This window comes from Beta vulgaris, chromosome 6, assembly GCF_026745355.1.
Source record: "Beta vulgaris subsp. vulgaris cultivar EL10 chromosome 6, EL10.2, whole genome shotgun sequence".
Lineage (NCBI taxonomy): Eukaryota > Viridiplantae > Streptophyta > Magnoliopsida > Caryophyllales > Amaranthaceae > Beta > Beta vulgaris.
Window position 1 is genome coordinate 70,603,532 of NC_079207.1, and position 15,828 is coordinate 70,619,359.

Here is a 15,828-nt window from a genome sequence, read left to right on the forward strand (position 1 = left end):
ATATTCGGATTCGCATTCATTTATACTTACTTTTGGCTCTCTTTGTTCCTTGTTTTTCTTGCTCGTTTACCTACCCGCCCATTATCGGCCCGCTATAAGCCCTCCATCCATTTGGCCCGACCCACACTGAGCCTGTAAGAAAGTTATGATGTGAATAGTGCCTACGGTCAAAATGTAGCATCTAATTTGAAATGGAGGGAGTAAGTTTTTATCTAGCAATTAATACCAATCTCAATATAGGTCACCCATTTTCTCATAATCAACCACGTATCTATACTACAATATTAGGAAACCTTACCAAACACTAACTCCTAAAAAAAGGAATTTTTTCCTTGAATAATGCAAAAGTGGGTTTTAATTCCCAAAATATGCCCAAAAAAAAAAAAAATTCCCTGCGTACCGTCCACGTAGGACGGCACGCGAGAATTTTTTTTTTCTACTTCAACAAAACCGCTACTTGAAATAGCGGTTTACTGAAATTTTCTTTTTTCTACTTAGGTAAAACCTTGACACTGAGTGATATAAACCGCTACTTCAAGTAGCGGTTTATTAATGAAAAACGCTACTCCAACAACCACGACGACGTCCAAAACGGACGCTGAAATCAACGACGGCTTTAAGCCGTCGGTGCTATTTCACCGACTGTTTTTTGCCATTAGCGACGGCTTAAAGTCGTCGGTGCTTTTGTCATTAGCGACGACTTTTAGCTGTCGTTGATACGTATTTTCTTGTAGTGTTATCCCCAACTCCGAGATTTTGCCCAGGTAAACCGCTACTTGAGATAGCGGTTTATGTGTATAAACCGCTATCTCAAGTAGCGGTAGCGGTTTATTATAAATATAAACCGCTACTGTGAGTAGCGGTTTACCTGGGCAAAAAAAAAAAACAGTTTCTCGCGTGCCGTCCTACGTGGACGGTACGCAGGATTTTTTTTTTATTTTTGGGCATATTTTGGAAAAATTAAAATTCACTTTTGCATTATTCAAGGAAAAAATTCAAAAATATATCCAACTAGACTCCTAGTTGTACATTATATAAACTATGTCTACCTAATTTTATCTTATTAGTTTTAATCATATCTCCTAATACTAGATGTCTATTATCGTAATAATATTATATATGATATTCTATCAATTAGGATAACTACGTTATCCTTAACGGTAAGATCATGAATTGTGATATGTACTCCCTTCATTTCTATTTAATCTACAAATTTTGTACTTTGACATTATATTCACATACTTCGCTTTGACCATTATTATTTGTGATTTATACATAACTAAAACATATCCAATTGAGACCTTATTAAATTTGCCTCAGCACATATTTTCAAAATATCAACTTCATTCTTGTAGTTATTCCTCATTGATAATTGAAGATAGTGTTGGCAAGTTATAAATCTCTATTACATAAGGGAAGGGAGGAGCAATGGTGTCCTCTTTTGAAATGCCTATTTTGTCCCCCTTCCCTTTCTAAATTTCAAAAGGAATGTCAATACCAAAATGGGGGTTCTAACAAAGTCACCCGAAATTAAATTTCAACAATCACTCAAAAATCACTTATATCAGGAAACTTTACAAACCACTCATAGAATTGAGAAAATCACGCAAATATATAAGTGAATGGGGGGAAAGATGGTGTCTCCTCTTAAAAAGTCTAATATATCCTTAATGAATTTAAATTTTCATATATATTAAATAATCCTTTTTTTTCTCCTACTTGCCATATATATTGAGCAAGTAAATAACGGAATTGAATTTTCAATTAAAAATTCAATTAAGGAGAATGATTTTCTCTTCTTTCCTATGTGTGAAAAACTTTATTAAAAATTAAAATGTCAATATAACTTGATCAACACAATTAGAAGAAAAAATAAAAATTTGAATTTCATATTAATAATTATACTCATAATATTTCAAAACCTAAATGCTGATTATTCTTTAGTAATCTATATTATGTAAATCAAACTCTTGAATTTCGACGATTGAACCCGATACACAAATTTTTTCACTTTGAGTACAAACTTTCTTCTACTGTATATTTCTTTCTCTCGATAATTTATTTGAATAATGATGAACAAATAACTAAAAAAACCAATGAAGCATTAATTTAAGAAAAATATAATTAAAAAAATAATAATAATTATAAATATATTTACAAATCAAATTTTTTGTAACACTAATCAATAACTAATTGAGAAAATCAAGAAAATTTAACTAGACCCGCACGCATAGCGTGCAAAAAATGCTAGTTTAAAATAAAGAAACATAGGTTCTACTTTAGTCAATTTTAGCCTACATAGGTTCTACTTCATTCTTGTAGTTATTCCTCATTAATAATTGAAGATAGTGTTGGCAAGTTATAAATTTAAAAGAAACATAGATTCTACTTTAGTCAATTTTAGCCTACATAGAGAATATCATTTTATTGGGCCGCCGCCTAAGATTATATTCTCTCTGAAAAAAACTTAGTGCAACAAATCTCTTTGGCTTTATCATAACTCATTCTTTTTTTATTTTCATCTTCTAATCTATCTTTTTTCTCTTCAAAACCCTAGCCCACCAATAATAAACCCAAAGGCTGCCATCAATAAATTTGTTGATGGTAATCCTCAATTTCCTTTTCAGTTTCAGTTTCCTAATAAATAACAATCACCATCAATATGGTAATCATAGTAAGTTCCCTGATCATATAGCGGTTAGGTGACTTGTATCCCTCACATAGGGTTTTGTCATTTCTCTCGTGTCAATCATGGTGAAAATTTAGTTTATTTTTCTTGTTTGTCTTTTTTTTGTGTGTGTTTGCAGTAATACAAATTTGGAATATTCGTTTTGCAAAATTGCAAATATGAACATTTATTGGATTAAGGTTGTAAATTTGAAAGATTTGTGCTATAGATTTGCCAATCTTGAGGACCAATCAAGTCTTATCACCTTAACTACTACGTATTAATGGAGCCGAGTTAAAAATGATGCAAAAATATCTAAAAGTGTGCAGGAGCTGAAAAACAAGTGACGCTAGAAATTGTGCATAGTAAAGTAATATTGCATTTTGGAACTATGTTTAATAATTGTATCGAGCTATCATATAGAATGACCAATGAGCCAGGGTCATAAAATTTACAAAAGTAAATTATTACGATAATTTATACCGATAATCGTAGACGGTAGAGTACAATAATTTTTTTTTTTTAAAATAAGGTAAGGAGAAACCTTGACAAATTGAGGGAATTAAGAGGATCCCAACTTGTCAAAGATGAGAATCGATCACAGGACATTCTAGAATCGCGAGAGAAGCTCTAACTACTAGGCTATCCTTCATTGTCAAGTACAATAATTAAATGGCTCCAGATTATGACTGAAACGCGGTGATCTGGTTCGGTTTGGTGGTATTTCTAATCAAATCTATTGGAGAAAGCATTGTAATTGTAAATTTGTAATTCTCTCTCTTCCTTAATTTGGTCTCTTATTCTCTCTCTCTCTTTCTCTTTCTATCGACATTGTCATCGAATATCATCCACTACGCGACTCTGCTGCATTTCAGGTCTCATCTCTTTCTCTCTCTCTCTACATCCCTGCATTTCCTCTCTTTCTAATTCCCTAATTTTTCAATTTTTAATTTCTCAAATCTGAAAATGGAAATCCTCCGATCCGCTGGTTTTCCCTCAGCGTGATCTTGGATTTCTCGGGACAAACCCTTATTTTTGTTTTTAATTGCAATCTTTATTTCGTCAAATTATCCACCAATTTTTGGTGAAAATGTTGGTGGTTGGATTTAATTCTCATGCAATTTCAGATAATGGAATTGTGGTATTGCTATTGTCCTTCTTTTAAGTTGTACTAATTCAGTTTTTTTTTGGGGTGAAATTTTTAGGGTTTTCTTTTTGAAATTATTGATAAAGTTGTAAAGTTTTGCGGAGAGAAGGGAGAAAAATGGGGGAGCATTTGGTGTTGTATGTGGATCGCTTGGTGAAGCCTACAAATGTTGAAGAGAACGAGGGAGCTTCATCTTCTTCATCGTCATCTTCGTCGTCGTCGAATGCAGGTTTGGAGGGGAAAACTGATGAGAGAGAAGAAGTAGAATCAACAGGAGGGGAGGAAGATGAACCCCTCATTCAGGCTGGTGAATGTCGAATTTGCCAGGAAGAAGATTGTGTTTCGAGCTTGGAAGTTCCCTGTGGTTGCAGTGGGAGCTTGAAGGTATTGGTGTTGTATTAATTGATTAATTTTAGTTTATAGCATTTTATTTTATTATTTGTTTTATCAATGGGTGATTTCATAATTACTTGAGAAAGAATTTCATTGAGGTATTCTAGAGGGAGATGAGGAATGTTAGAAAAGGAAGCACCTTTTGAGGTTTAGAAACAGTTGGTAGAGGATGCTAATTATTGAGTCCTCTAGGAATGACCGAAACTGGAGATTCGTATCGGTGTTTAATTTGATTAGGAATGACAATGTCTGGATCTTTTGTACATCATTAGTTATGTGTTGCTGGGGGATGCGATGGATGGATTGATTTCAAGTACTAATAAAGACATTGTCATGTAATATTGAGGTCTTGTTGGGTCTTGTTTGAGTCATTAAATTGGAGAGTAAAGTGGGAGTGATATTGCAAATGTCTATTTATTTGAATATCAGTGTGTATTGAGGGATTGTCAGTGTGAGTGAAGTTTTTAATTGATATCGTTATTGTCTTACTTTTTATTGATGATTTGCAAGTTTGAGTCAGGTGGGGTTGTGAAGGAAGTAGCTTGTGCGAGAGGCTCATTTACGTGGAATCAAAATTAGGTATTATGAGATGAGTTTTAGGCAATGTAGATTTGACCCTGCTGATATTACGGACTAGCTATATTAGTAGTTAGATTGAAGCTACGCAACTTGGAGCAAGATTGAAATGAAGGAATCAATGTTTGTAGAAAAGAAGGCTGGACTGCTGGACTTGCTTGTTGGTACTGTATTAGTAGTTTGGATTGATTATGTGCTATAGAATGACGGTTATGATGCAAGTTAATGGCTGATTACTGCTTTGGCTTTTTACTATGTCATTGAGGGTGTATATTTTCTTATCCTTACAGCATCCTGTTTGGCTATCGGATGCAGCTATGAGTTTTTTTTGCTTATCTTCAAGCAGTTGCCAGTTTTAAATTATAGTATCCTTACACCACAGTCCACAACTAGTTGACTTGGCTTTGTTTGTGAACAGTATGCACACAGAAAGTGTGTTCAACGCTGGTGCAATGAGAAAGGGGATATAACGTGTGAGATATGCCACCAGGTATGTTAAAAAGTTCATTTTCTACGTTTCATGCGACATATATGGTTGTGAATGGGTGTATTATGTAATTCCTTCTGATTGATGACTTGAAACAAATTAAAATTTTGGGAGATTTTCTCTAGGTTAACTGCTGTCTGTCTATGTGATCTGTGTTTATTGGTTCTGCTATCTGTCTGATGGTGGATATCTGCACATTTTGCAGCCCTACCAACCTGGTTACACTGCTCCTCCACCACCACCTCATTCTGAAGATGCTGCAATAGATTTTGGGTGAGTATGTACTATGTAGTTAGTTTAGAGAAATTCTAGTTGTGACCCCCGCTAAATCTTAGTGCACTATATATGTGAGCCTTGACTAAGCCAATTTTATACCAAACTGAAAGGTTTTTTTCTTCAAATAGATCTTTTTTTAATATGTTGACTTCTCTTTGCACATCTAACTATCTCATGCGTATGATTGTGATTTGCAGTGGAAGCTGGACAATATCTGGCACTCCTTTGGACTTGCATGATCCTCGACTTCTCGCAATTGCTGAGGCAGAGCGGCAGTTTCTTGAAGCTGATTATGATGACTATGCTGCTAGCAGTGCCAGTGGGGCTGCATTCTGCCGTTCAGCCGCATTAATTGTAAGCTTCAAACTGTCAATGTGTGAAATTTGAAATTATCAGATAGAAATATTTTGCAGACATTATGTACGAGTACATCTATGTTCTGTTTGTCGATGTTGAATATGTTATAAAGCTGGCATAATACTGGTTCTTCCCCCAGCAGGTGAGAATTGAACCCATCTATTATTTCTTTTTTCTGGCAGTTGATGGCTCTTCTGCTGCTAAGGCATGCGTGGACTGTACCAGATTCCGATGATGAGGATGATATGTCAGCCTTTTTCTCGGTAAGTATGAGATAGATGGTATAATGCGTATATGTCTTAAAATGAATGCTAGAATTTGCAAATTCTTCCAATGCTTTGTGTTGATTGCTGTTCTTTGCAGCTTTTCTTGCTCCGGGCTGCCGGATTTCTTTTGCCTTGTTACATTATGGCATGGGCCATCAGCATCTTGCAGCGTAGAAGACAACGACAGGTAGGCAGGCTATCATGACTCCTAGTTTGATCTGAATAACATTTATCATTGGCCTTTTGGTTCAAGGCTTATATCCATCTTGATTTTGGGTGTTCATAAGTTTGGTATGATGGTCTTACTTGTATGCTTAGATTTGTTTCACTTTTGAGTGCAAACTGCAAATACATGAACAAGCACAATCTTACTCTCTGATCGTGTTCTGTGGAACTGATTTTGACTTTGAACTTATTGAACCTGGTCTTTATAGGTCAAACTAAGTTGAACATGACACTATCTTACAGATGATTATGCTTGATCTGTCACCTCGTTTATTTACCACATCCTGGTGAACTTTTGGAAAGTCAAACCACTTGGGAAATGGGATCTAGTAAAAGTAAATGGATTAGTGAACTATTTAAATAGCCAACTTTTCTTACATGCCAACTACAATACTCAATGTAGACTCTCATTCAAAAAAAAGTAGACATGATACTCATGATATAAACATGTCCATATTGATGGATAACCTACGAAATCTCATACCTAGTGGTTTGTAACATGTTGAGGAGTTCTAAACTTCTAATTCTGACTCTGGGTTGCTTAACCGAGCAATTTTGTTGCGTGTAGGAGGCTGCAGCTTTGGCGGCAACTCAAGTTGCTTTTGTGCTTCAATCAGGGCAGCGTAGGGGTGTGCAGTTTATGATAGCACCACGTTCTCCTTCAGCTGTGGCCCAAGAAACTGTTTAGTGGTCCATTGTAGCAATCAATACCTGCCAAATTTGGGGAGAAATGGTGACTACATCATCTAATCAAGTCATGTTTCATATATATTCTTTTTCGCTCCTAAGTATTATTTGCACCAGTGTTAAAGGTCCAGACTCCCGAAGCTCGCTATTCTTTGTAATCGTTTGTGTTTAACGTGCTTCATGCTGTATATAAAGGTCTTAATTTGAGCTGTTAAAGAGAATTCTGGGCTTTTCCCAATTGAGCCCTTGGTCTTTGTCTGAGTAACTTCATGCCTATAATTACAAACTCACGGATATACTCTTATTAGTTATTACATCCTTAACATCATGTTTTGTAATTCGTCTGCTGTAATGGTAGATTTGGATAAAAAATTCTTAGTGTTTAAGAGTTTATCCCTTTTCTTACAATCTCAACTTATGTACTTTTTTCATATTTATTTTACAGTAATGAATTCACTTTATAATATTCGGCAGAATGTTATGTGATGTTTTACTTCCTCTTCTTATTGATCAAGTACGAATTACTCGCTTCTAATCTTTTAAGAAAGTTTTTTTATTACTAGCTTCTTCATAAACATTCGGGAGCCTTTCGAGGTTATCTAGATTACTTTTGGAACAGTGTCTCTGAATTTGATCAAGTAATGATATTTAATAGCTAAAGCTGGCAGAGAATATATTCTATATGAATGGGATGGATAACGAACCCTTGATTCCCCATTTTTTTCAGAAGTAACATCAATACTAAAAATGCCTTCTAAGAGGACAATGAACCCTTTTAAAAGTAGAGGAACATTTCAATAACATTACATGAGCAACTAAATTTCAATCTTATATACTGATTTTCTTGAAATTGTACATAGGTCTTATTATGGCAACAAAATTTAAATATGATTATGAGTTGCATCCTTGTCATCAAAGGCGGCTGGCAAATGAAGCTCTTTAGATTCAAACTAAAGTGGCAAAAAGACTAACCTTTAAGACCAATATTGAGAATCAAAAAAGATAAAGACAATCCAAAATCAAAAAATTTCCTAAACCAAAATTTTCATTTTTTGATGAAGTACAGAGATTGATGGCTTACTCCTATCCCGAGATCATACTAACTTTAATTAAAGCTAGAAAAACATTTTCTAATAAGTACTAAATGCAACCCTTAAAATTGTAATAAAACCCTACAAATCCCCAAAGAGGACCCATCTTAAGTATTTCTTCTTTGGGAATGACTAAGGACATTTCTTAATTGAGAGGTTATCTATGCAAATCAGAGGAATTCTCATTTGAATCGACTTATTCAAGAGTTAGGGCTTATTTTCTCCAACTTATTTTCAGTTCAATACAATTCAATCCAGTTCAATTCTGAGCAATACTTTTACTCTCACATATCACTATTCATTTCAATTCAGTTCGGTTCAGTTCAGTTCAATTTAGTTCAATTCAACTGTTTTACGCCGAAGAGAACATAGTTTTTTAAAAAAACAAAATAGTTCTTTTGTATTTTTACAATCATATATTTCACCATCTAGTTAGCGAATAACTACAATAGACCATTTTTGATCTTGAGATCCAATGGTCGAGAATTAAACGAGACTATCTTCGTATATCATACACTTATTTTTGGTTAAGAATCAAGTGGGAGGTCAATAGTATGGTTCCTCTCCTCACAACCATAGCAAATGATTCAATTCTATTCAATCTTGACGTGAAATTTTTGCTAAAGGGTCAAAGGGCAGCTCTCAACCTTTGGGCTAAGACTTTCATGAGGTTGGAGGCGCCCTATATTCCTCGGAGCACTTGCGCATGTGTTCATCCTTGATACCAAAAACAAATTATGCCTGAAAGTAACAAAAGGAAGAATAAAGAGAAAATCCCACAATATATACTTCTTTCGTATTTTAAGTTGCAAAATAGAAGAGATGCACGGAACTTATAGTCTTATAGACAAAAACGATGTGTCCATGTAACGAGGAGAAAGAAAAACAGAACCCATATACTATGTACAAGCTCGCATTTGAGAACATCCAAAATACTAAGTGTAAAAAAAGAGTTGCTTGAGTTTCATGAGGACCACCTACCCAAATGATAGTTACATGTTTAAGTGCTCCAAGCTTTTAAAAGTTTGTGCTGAAGATTATATGAAATAATCTAACAAAGCATCCATCCAATGGCCCTCTTTACTTTTCACTTTGATTGCAAGATAAAGAAAAGCAGAGAATCAGCACATCATAACAAACATCTCGGCAAGAGCTTATGACTAGGACTAGGACTATGACCAGTCTCCCTTTAATTTTACGGCACAATATAAAGAATACTGTTGCCTCATTTTCATAAAGCATCATACATTATGCTTTAGAATGTTCTTAGATTTGCATATGAAATACTACCAATTAAGATTAACACAAAAATTCAAGAATTTAAAATAAAAAGTTGATCTACATGGATAAATGGAAATTTATATAAACGAAACGAAAAAAAGAGCGGGAAGTGGGTCTGTTAAAACATAAAATGAGGAATATGGAGGTTTTAGAAACAGAAAGAAAGAAGGAGAAAAGCATAAAAGAAACACATTTAGCACAAGAAACCAGGGACTGGTATTTCTGGGTGCATAGAGAAAAGAGCTTGGAATTCTAAAGTGAGAAGGAGCAGATCTTAGTGGCATAAAGCAGCAGTTTGGTGTTTTTTAGGGAGGGAAGGGGGGCTGTTACATTCCCCAATCTTTTTCCTACCATTTTATTCTTTACATGCCAGGATACTGTAGCAATTTAGTAATTGCTGGATGAATCATGGCATGTCTTTCACTCACTTAACTTATACTAAAAATTTAACCTTTTCTTAACAACAAAGGAATCACAAAGTGACCAAACTAACCCTCTCCATATTTTCTTAGAAAAAAAAACATGTTACATTTTCATCCATTTTACCTAGACTATCCGAGTAGACAAAAACTGGTGACGAATTGTAAATGTCAGCTAATTTAATTGGTTAAGTCTATGGGGTGATATTCAAGACTCAGGAATCGAATTTCACCTGCATCACTATTGTTCGTGTCTCAATAAAGACCAAAATAGTAATAAAAATAAACTTAAGACTAGTTATATATTCTTAGTAGAGTCGTACATCAATAGCAATAAGCATTTACGCGAGTAGAATAAGCAGTATGGTAAATTTGAAACATCCTAACATGGAATATAGGACAACTTATAGAAATATATAGTAAGTAAAGAAATTGCATATTAAGTACTCCCTCCGTCCCATAATATAGTGCCTATTTCATTTTTGGTGGTCAAACTTTAAAATCTTTGACCGAATATTCTCATTTGTATATATAAAAAAACATATTCATGTAGGATCTTGTTAGATTCGTCTTAATGTGTAGTTTCATAATATCAACTTTTTATATTTTTTATTAATAAAGAATTGAAGATATCAAAGGTCAAAGTTACGTTTTGGAGACCGTGAAAAAAGAAACAAGCACTATATTATGGGACGGAGGGAGTATTCAAAGTACTATTCCAGTCATGATTTTATCGCGATTTGGTCCAAAAATGACCAATGAAGAAGAATAATGTATCAACTTCTAAATCAAACTACTAGTAAGCATGGCCAGGTGAAATGGCAAGAAGGCAAGGGGACACCAAGGAACTTTATGTCTGGTCACCAAGACAAGAAAAGCTAAGCAAATGATAGGGATGTAAGGATACAGATGAAAAAGATACTTGGCTTCCCTAGGGTATTGTTCCAACCCCTTTATTCATCCTATTTAGATTCTTCCATAACAGCCTTAAAATTTCATATATCACACCAGTCCCAATTTCGGGTGAATCTTAAACTTCTTCTGCCTGTTCTGGGTCCCTCTGCTTTATGCTTTAAAGCACCCTCTAAATCTTGCAACAAATATATTACACTCCTGTATCTACAGGAATGGTGTCACAAGTTTAGAAGGATTACAATCTTACACTTTGCTTATTCTCTCAATACTCTAAAGATATAGTAGGATTTCCCCAACCTTAAGTGTCTTTTGAGGGTTTACAGAGAAATATGGTCCCAAATGCCCATAAAACATTCATCCTTCTAGTATGTATTGGTTTATTAACAATAAAACCAGGGAGAGTTTGTAGTCTAAGGAGGGTAGATATGGCTCTTGCACCAAATAGCAAGGATTCACAGCTCACGTTAAACAACCGAGTCCTACAAGGAGTCTCAAGACAGGAACTCAATTCTAGCAGAAGTACTGCACCAAAAAACAAGAAATTTGATCCCATGCAATCAAGCAAACGGAGATTTCGAAGAGGTTCTGATCCCATCCACAATAGGAGTTAGAAGAGGTTGTGTAACTTGTTTCTACAACTACAAGTAAGGAGCAAGATCACAGAGATGGAAAAGCAAGATAAGCAAACCAGAGATAAGTTACAAGTCTTGTGAGTAAGACTTCGAGGGGGTTTTATGCGGCTTGATTGGTGAATTTTTTGATCTTTTTGGAGGTTCTTTCAGGAAAAAATGTACAGTTGGAGCCAGTGAAACACTATCACTGACGTACGGCGGCATTGCATGAAGCAAGCTGATGATAGCTCTTGTTTTGCAGTTGATATCTTATAAAAAACAAGGAGTGAGTACAGTTTTCATGATGTTGTCGGCTCTCACAAAGGGAAATATATAGTGTTTTTTATACATCTTGATTCTTTTTTGTTTTTGGAGATTTAATTTTGCTTGCATCAGAAAGCTTCTCAAGGTTTAAATTTTATTCTTTCTTTGGTTTTCCGGCAATATGAATTCCTTATGTTTCTATAATTTTCTGATTGAAAGACATCTCCTTTGTGTTCTTTAGTGTGTCAAAGATGTGCATAGTCCTGACTCCTAACTGTCAATACTCTAGGCAAATACTCTCCTTTTTTCTCTATTTCCTCATTCTCAGATCAAATTTCCGTTTTTCTTTGATCTTGAGGACATGGGAAAGTGAAGTTAAGGTCTATTATCATAATTCCTATACTTTGTATGGAGAATCAATCAGTGCAATAGTTTGGACCAGGGAATGATGTTAACATTAGAGGAGTAGCATAGCTCTTAGACAAGCTTTGCATCTTTTCTGGAACTATGCACAGCCAAATGGCTGAAGCATCTTTGATGGGTTTTTAGCAAAAAATGACACCTATCCTTCTAGAGAGCATCTAACTCTTAACTTCTCTGTTAGCCCATTCTATTTTACTAGAAGGAATAACCTGTCCAATCATCTGTCATTATCTCATCCCAATAACACTGGTTAAGATCAAATAGACACAATCATACAATTTCTACAGGGAATTTTGTTTTTAGTTGCAACAGTTAATCTGATGTTCAAGACAAATACGCATAGACATCAATTTCATACAAAGAACATAACCTTCAAGCAGATATGAGGAACCTCACACAGGAAATTATTCGACAAAAGTTAAACATGCATAGATTAGGTTTTTAGAAAGACCAGTATTAAGTATTGAAAATCAGCTCTTTGTATTAATATGATAATACAGTACACACTGTCTCGAAGAAAGTGCTTTTGGATGTAAATTCTAAAGACAAGAAATCTGCACAAGTTCCAACTTCCAAAGGACTAGGAAAGCTATCAGTAAGCTAAGTAATGATTAGATGACGCAGGTCGCAGCTAGCTAGATGAGGTAGATGGAGAGATTGAACTATCATGTGAGGATCCCAAAGCATATCTAGAGAAAGTCTACATTGAAATGGGGTAGGAAATGGACAGACAAATGAGCTATAGAAATTAGGAAAAGGCAGGGGGAAGCCTTACACCAAATATGATGTAAACGACTAATTATTATCTTATTAGTTTTGCTAAAGAGAGCTGCATTCCTTGAAAAAGTTGGCAAGAAGTTGTACTAGGGTCTTTAGGGTGGGGGAGTATATTGTACAGATAGTGTATGTTCAAAAGAAATTCTATTTGAGGAGATAAACTTTTCTGTGGAGGGTATTCTTAACAATCCTATGCTATAGGAATCCCAAAATTTGAGATAGGAGCTACATTTATACTTAAAATACAAGCAACCAAGCTTCTTGGTATTTCACTATGCTATCCTAAGTCCTAACCTTGTTTAATTATACAAATTCAAGATACGAGCGTTTTCAGTGATAAAGAGAAATTGTGAAGTGTGAAGCTCAGTGATTCACTCATACACAATCCACCATGCACGTCTTCATGATACCGTAATTGAGAACTTCACTAGAGAGAAAAAAAGGATAAGCTACAATTATGTCTAGCATTAAGGATAAAAGTGTGCCGGTTTCATTTCCGGTCCATGGTTGTATGTATTTGTTTTGTCATAGTTAACTGTTATGTGAAATATCTATGATCCCTCCTTAGTCTGCTAGAAAAAGGGGATAGAATGACACAATGAGTGATGGGATCATGATTATTTGCCTCTCCTTTCTTCTCCCTAAAGGGTGAGGTTATACATGATGTCGTACACAATTATCACCTTCCCTTTATGTTGTTTTCCAGTCAAACAAAATTTCTCAGCTCCAAATTATAACATTACATAGTTCAAATTTAGTGGTGAGTGGATGGTTTTTCTACAGGCAGATATATCTCATGATTAATTCCATTACTTCTTGAAAGTGGATGGATTTTCGACAGGCAAACTATCAAACTCATTGCCCCAGTGAGAATCTAGTTTATGCAGGCTACACAGGTTTAGTTTGGTTAATACAGACCCTAATTGGCAAAGATCTACATCCCCATCGCTTCACAACAATTAAGTAAAGGATGATTCAGTGCAACATAAATGTCGAAGATTAACTTCTACTTTCTCACAGTATGATCCAAACCTTTGATGACAGTCTTTTCCTTCTATGAACGTAGATACTAGCATTCCAATACGGCCTCTCTAGTATGCAGCAATGAAAAATAATTGTATAATCTAGTAAGAAAAACCCTGTTCTAATGTCCATGACAATGAAACTTCATCGCCAAATATTTGTCTTTCTTCATAAAATTTTCATTACCACTCCACACCATATTTCAAATTGATAATAGTTAATTATAAAGTTCATGAAGATTACAGATGTTTTGGGGTTTAACAAACATTACTATAGACATTAACATGGCATTCCCCTTATAAAATTTCATTAAACATTCATTACCATTACCTTCTTTTCTATCACCTACCAATCGAATCCTAAGTACTCATTTCTTAAAACCAGTAATCAAACATCCGAAACATTACTATAGACATTAACATGGCATTTCCCTTATAAAATTTCACTAACATTCATTACCACCCACCAATCCAAGCGTAAGTACTCATTTCTTAAAATCAGTAATCAAAAATCCTATTAAGACGAAAAAAATCAAAGTAACAACACATAGTCATATCAAAAGGAACATATACCAAGCATTTAAGCTATCCAAATCCAAATAGTGCAAACATCAAAGGTAAAAAAGCATTAATCAATCCTTGTGTTATTAAAATCAAAGAGAAAAAACATGAATCTTGTTAGGCAAAAAGAAGTTGCATTTTTTGAATAAATGGGCCAAACTCCAAAGGAATAGTTCACGTCGACACATTTACAAAATCAGCATCAAACTGAGAAGGGTCCCCAAAAAAAGAAAAAGACACCCACAACTTCAGCAAAAAAAAAAGTAGGAAAAAGGGTATACATTTTGCATACTATACAGTAACACAGTAAATTTCAAAAGATTTAAACAGGACATTTATGGGTTTGAAATTAAACTAAATTTTTTAAAATTGAGTAGGAAAAAAGTTTGGAAAAGGGTGAAATAATTTCCCCATCAAAAAAAATACCCATATTTCAGAATTGAAAAAGAAAGCTAGATAATTTCTTGAGAATTAATCACAGCAGAATAAGTGCAGAATGCTGAATTTCAACAGAATAAAAAAAGAACAGAAGCTGAAATTCTTGAGTGTACCTGAGCTAGAAGAACCCACCATAGATAGGGTTTATGCAAAACTCGGATCACCAGAAACTAAAGTGCACCTTTTGAAGTGACGGGTAAATACGGTGCGTTTTAGGGTTTGACCAGACTTGTTAAAAATTTAAATGGTATCAAAGTTAGCTTATCTCAGGATATTAAATGGTAGGCTTAAACGGTGCCACGTGGCGCTCTCCCTAAAGCATTTTACTCCACGTAATCCGCATATAATAAAAAAAAACTAGAAATTGCATAGCACAAGGTTTGATCCCATGACCTCAAGGTTATATATCAAAGTCTTCACTAAACCAAGTGATATTTAGTATTATTATTTTAAAGTACAATATTAATAAATAAAAATTTTCCTTACCCGGGGCATAGTCCGGGCCTAATAACTAGTTTTTCATTAAAAACTGGTATTTGAGCCCGGGAATTGCTCCGGGTTGGTATTGTTTTACAAATTTGATATGCATTTTTTTCCATTCCCATCAAAATATATTAAGGAGGACTCAACATTTAAAAGGTACAAATATAATAATGTGGACACTTAAAACATGACTAAAAGTTGGTTGAGATGATAATTGCAAGAGGTCATGGGTTCAAATTTTGTTGCAAGCTAAATTTATTTTTGTTAATTGACATGACTTGTCACTTGTACACCCATTGGACAATTCTAGTAAAGTAACCGAGGTGCCACGTGGCGTGCATACATTGTCACGCACGCCTTTTAATATATTTGTATAGATATTAAGAGTTACAATTAGCATTGACAAGTCTAAAATCTCAATTGTTCAAATAAAAAAAGAACGGAGGAAGTAGAAGACACAC

The 15,828-nt window shown here is 34.6% G+C and overlaps 1 protein-coding gene and 1 long non-coding RNA gene across 3 annotated transcripts; one reads left to right on the forward strand and one right to left on the reverse strand.

Annotated features, from left to right (window-relative positions):
- Positions 1–3,396: 3,396 nt before the first annotated feature.
- On the forward strand, positions 3,397–7,548 carry LOC104897916 (hypothetical protein). 2 transcript variants are annotated; one of them, XM_048646316.2, is made up of 8 exons: positions 3,397–3,543; positions 3,874–4,199; positions 5,203–5,274; positions 5,477–5,544; positions 5,745–5,901; positions 6,087–6,167; positions 6,268–6,357; positions 6,964–7,548. In XM_048646316.2, exons 2-8 carry the CDS (start codon positions 3,933–3,935, stop codon positions 7,081–7,083), a joined length of 855 nt encoding a protein of 284 aa, XP_048502273.1. In that variant the 5' UTR covers positions 3,397–3,543; positions 3,874–3,932; the 3' UTR covers positions 7,084–7,548. The 2 variants fall into 2 exon arrangements, with proteins under 2 accessions (XP_048502273.1, XP_057251494.1); XM_057395511.1 differs by lacking the exon at positions 3,397–3,543 and having other exon boundaries at positions 3,585–4,199.
- A 1,065-nt stretch (positions 7,549–8,613) lies between these two features.
- On the reverse strand, positions 8,614–15,127 carry LOC104897917 (uncharacterized). Its single transcript, XR_007275172.1, has 2 exons — positions 14,998–15,127; positions 8,614–8,914 (listed from the first exon to the last, which is right to left on the reverse strand). It is a non-coding gene; the product is annotated as an uncharacterized LOC104897917 (long non-coding RNA).
- Positions 15,128–15,828: the final 701 nt, after the last annotated feature.

Excerpts from the sequence above, each read along its gene's own strand:
- LOC104897916 (XM_048646316.2), top strand. The coding sequence starts at position 3,933 with ATGGGGGAGCATTTGGTGTTGTATGTGGATCGCTTGGTGAAGCCTACA. Across the intron at positions 5,545-5,744 it reads GATGCTGCAATAGATTTTGG|TGGAAGCTGGACAATATCTG; the intron begins GTGAGTATGTAC and ends TGTGATTTGCAG. Across the intron at positions 6,168-6,267 it reads ATATGTCAGCCTTTTTCTCG|CTTTTCTTGCTCCGGGCTGC; the intron begins GTAAGTATGAGA and ends TGTTCTTTGCAG.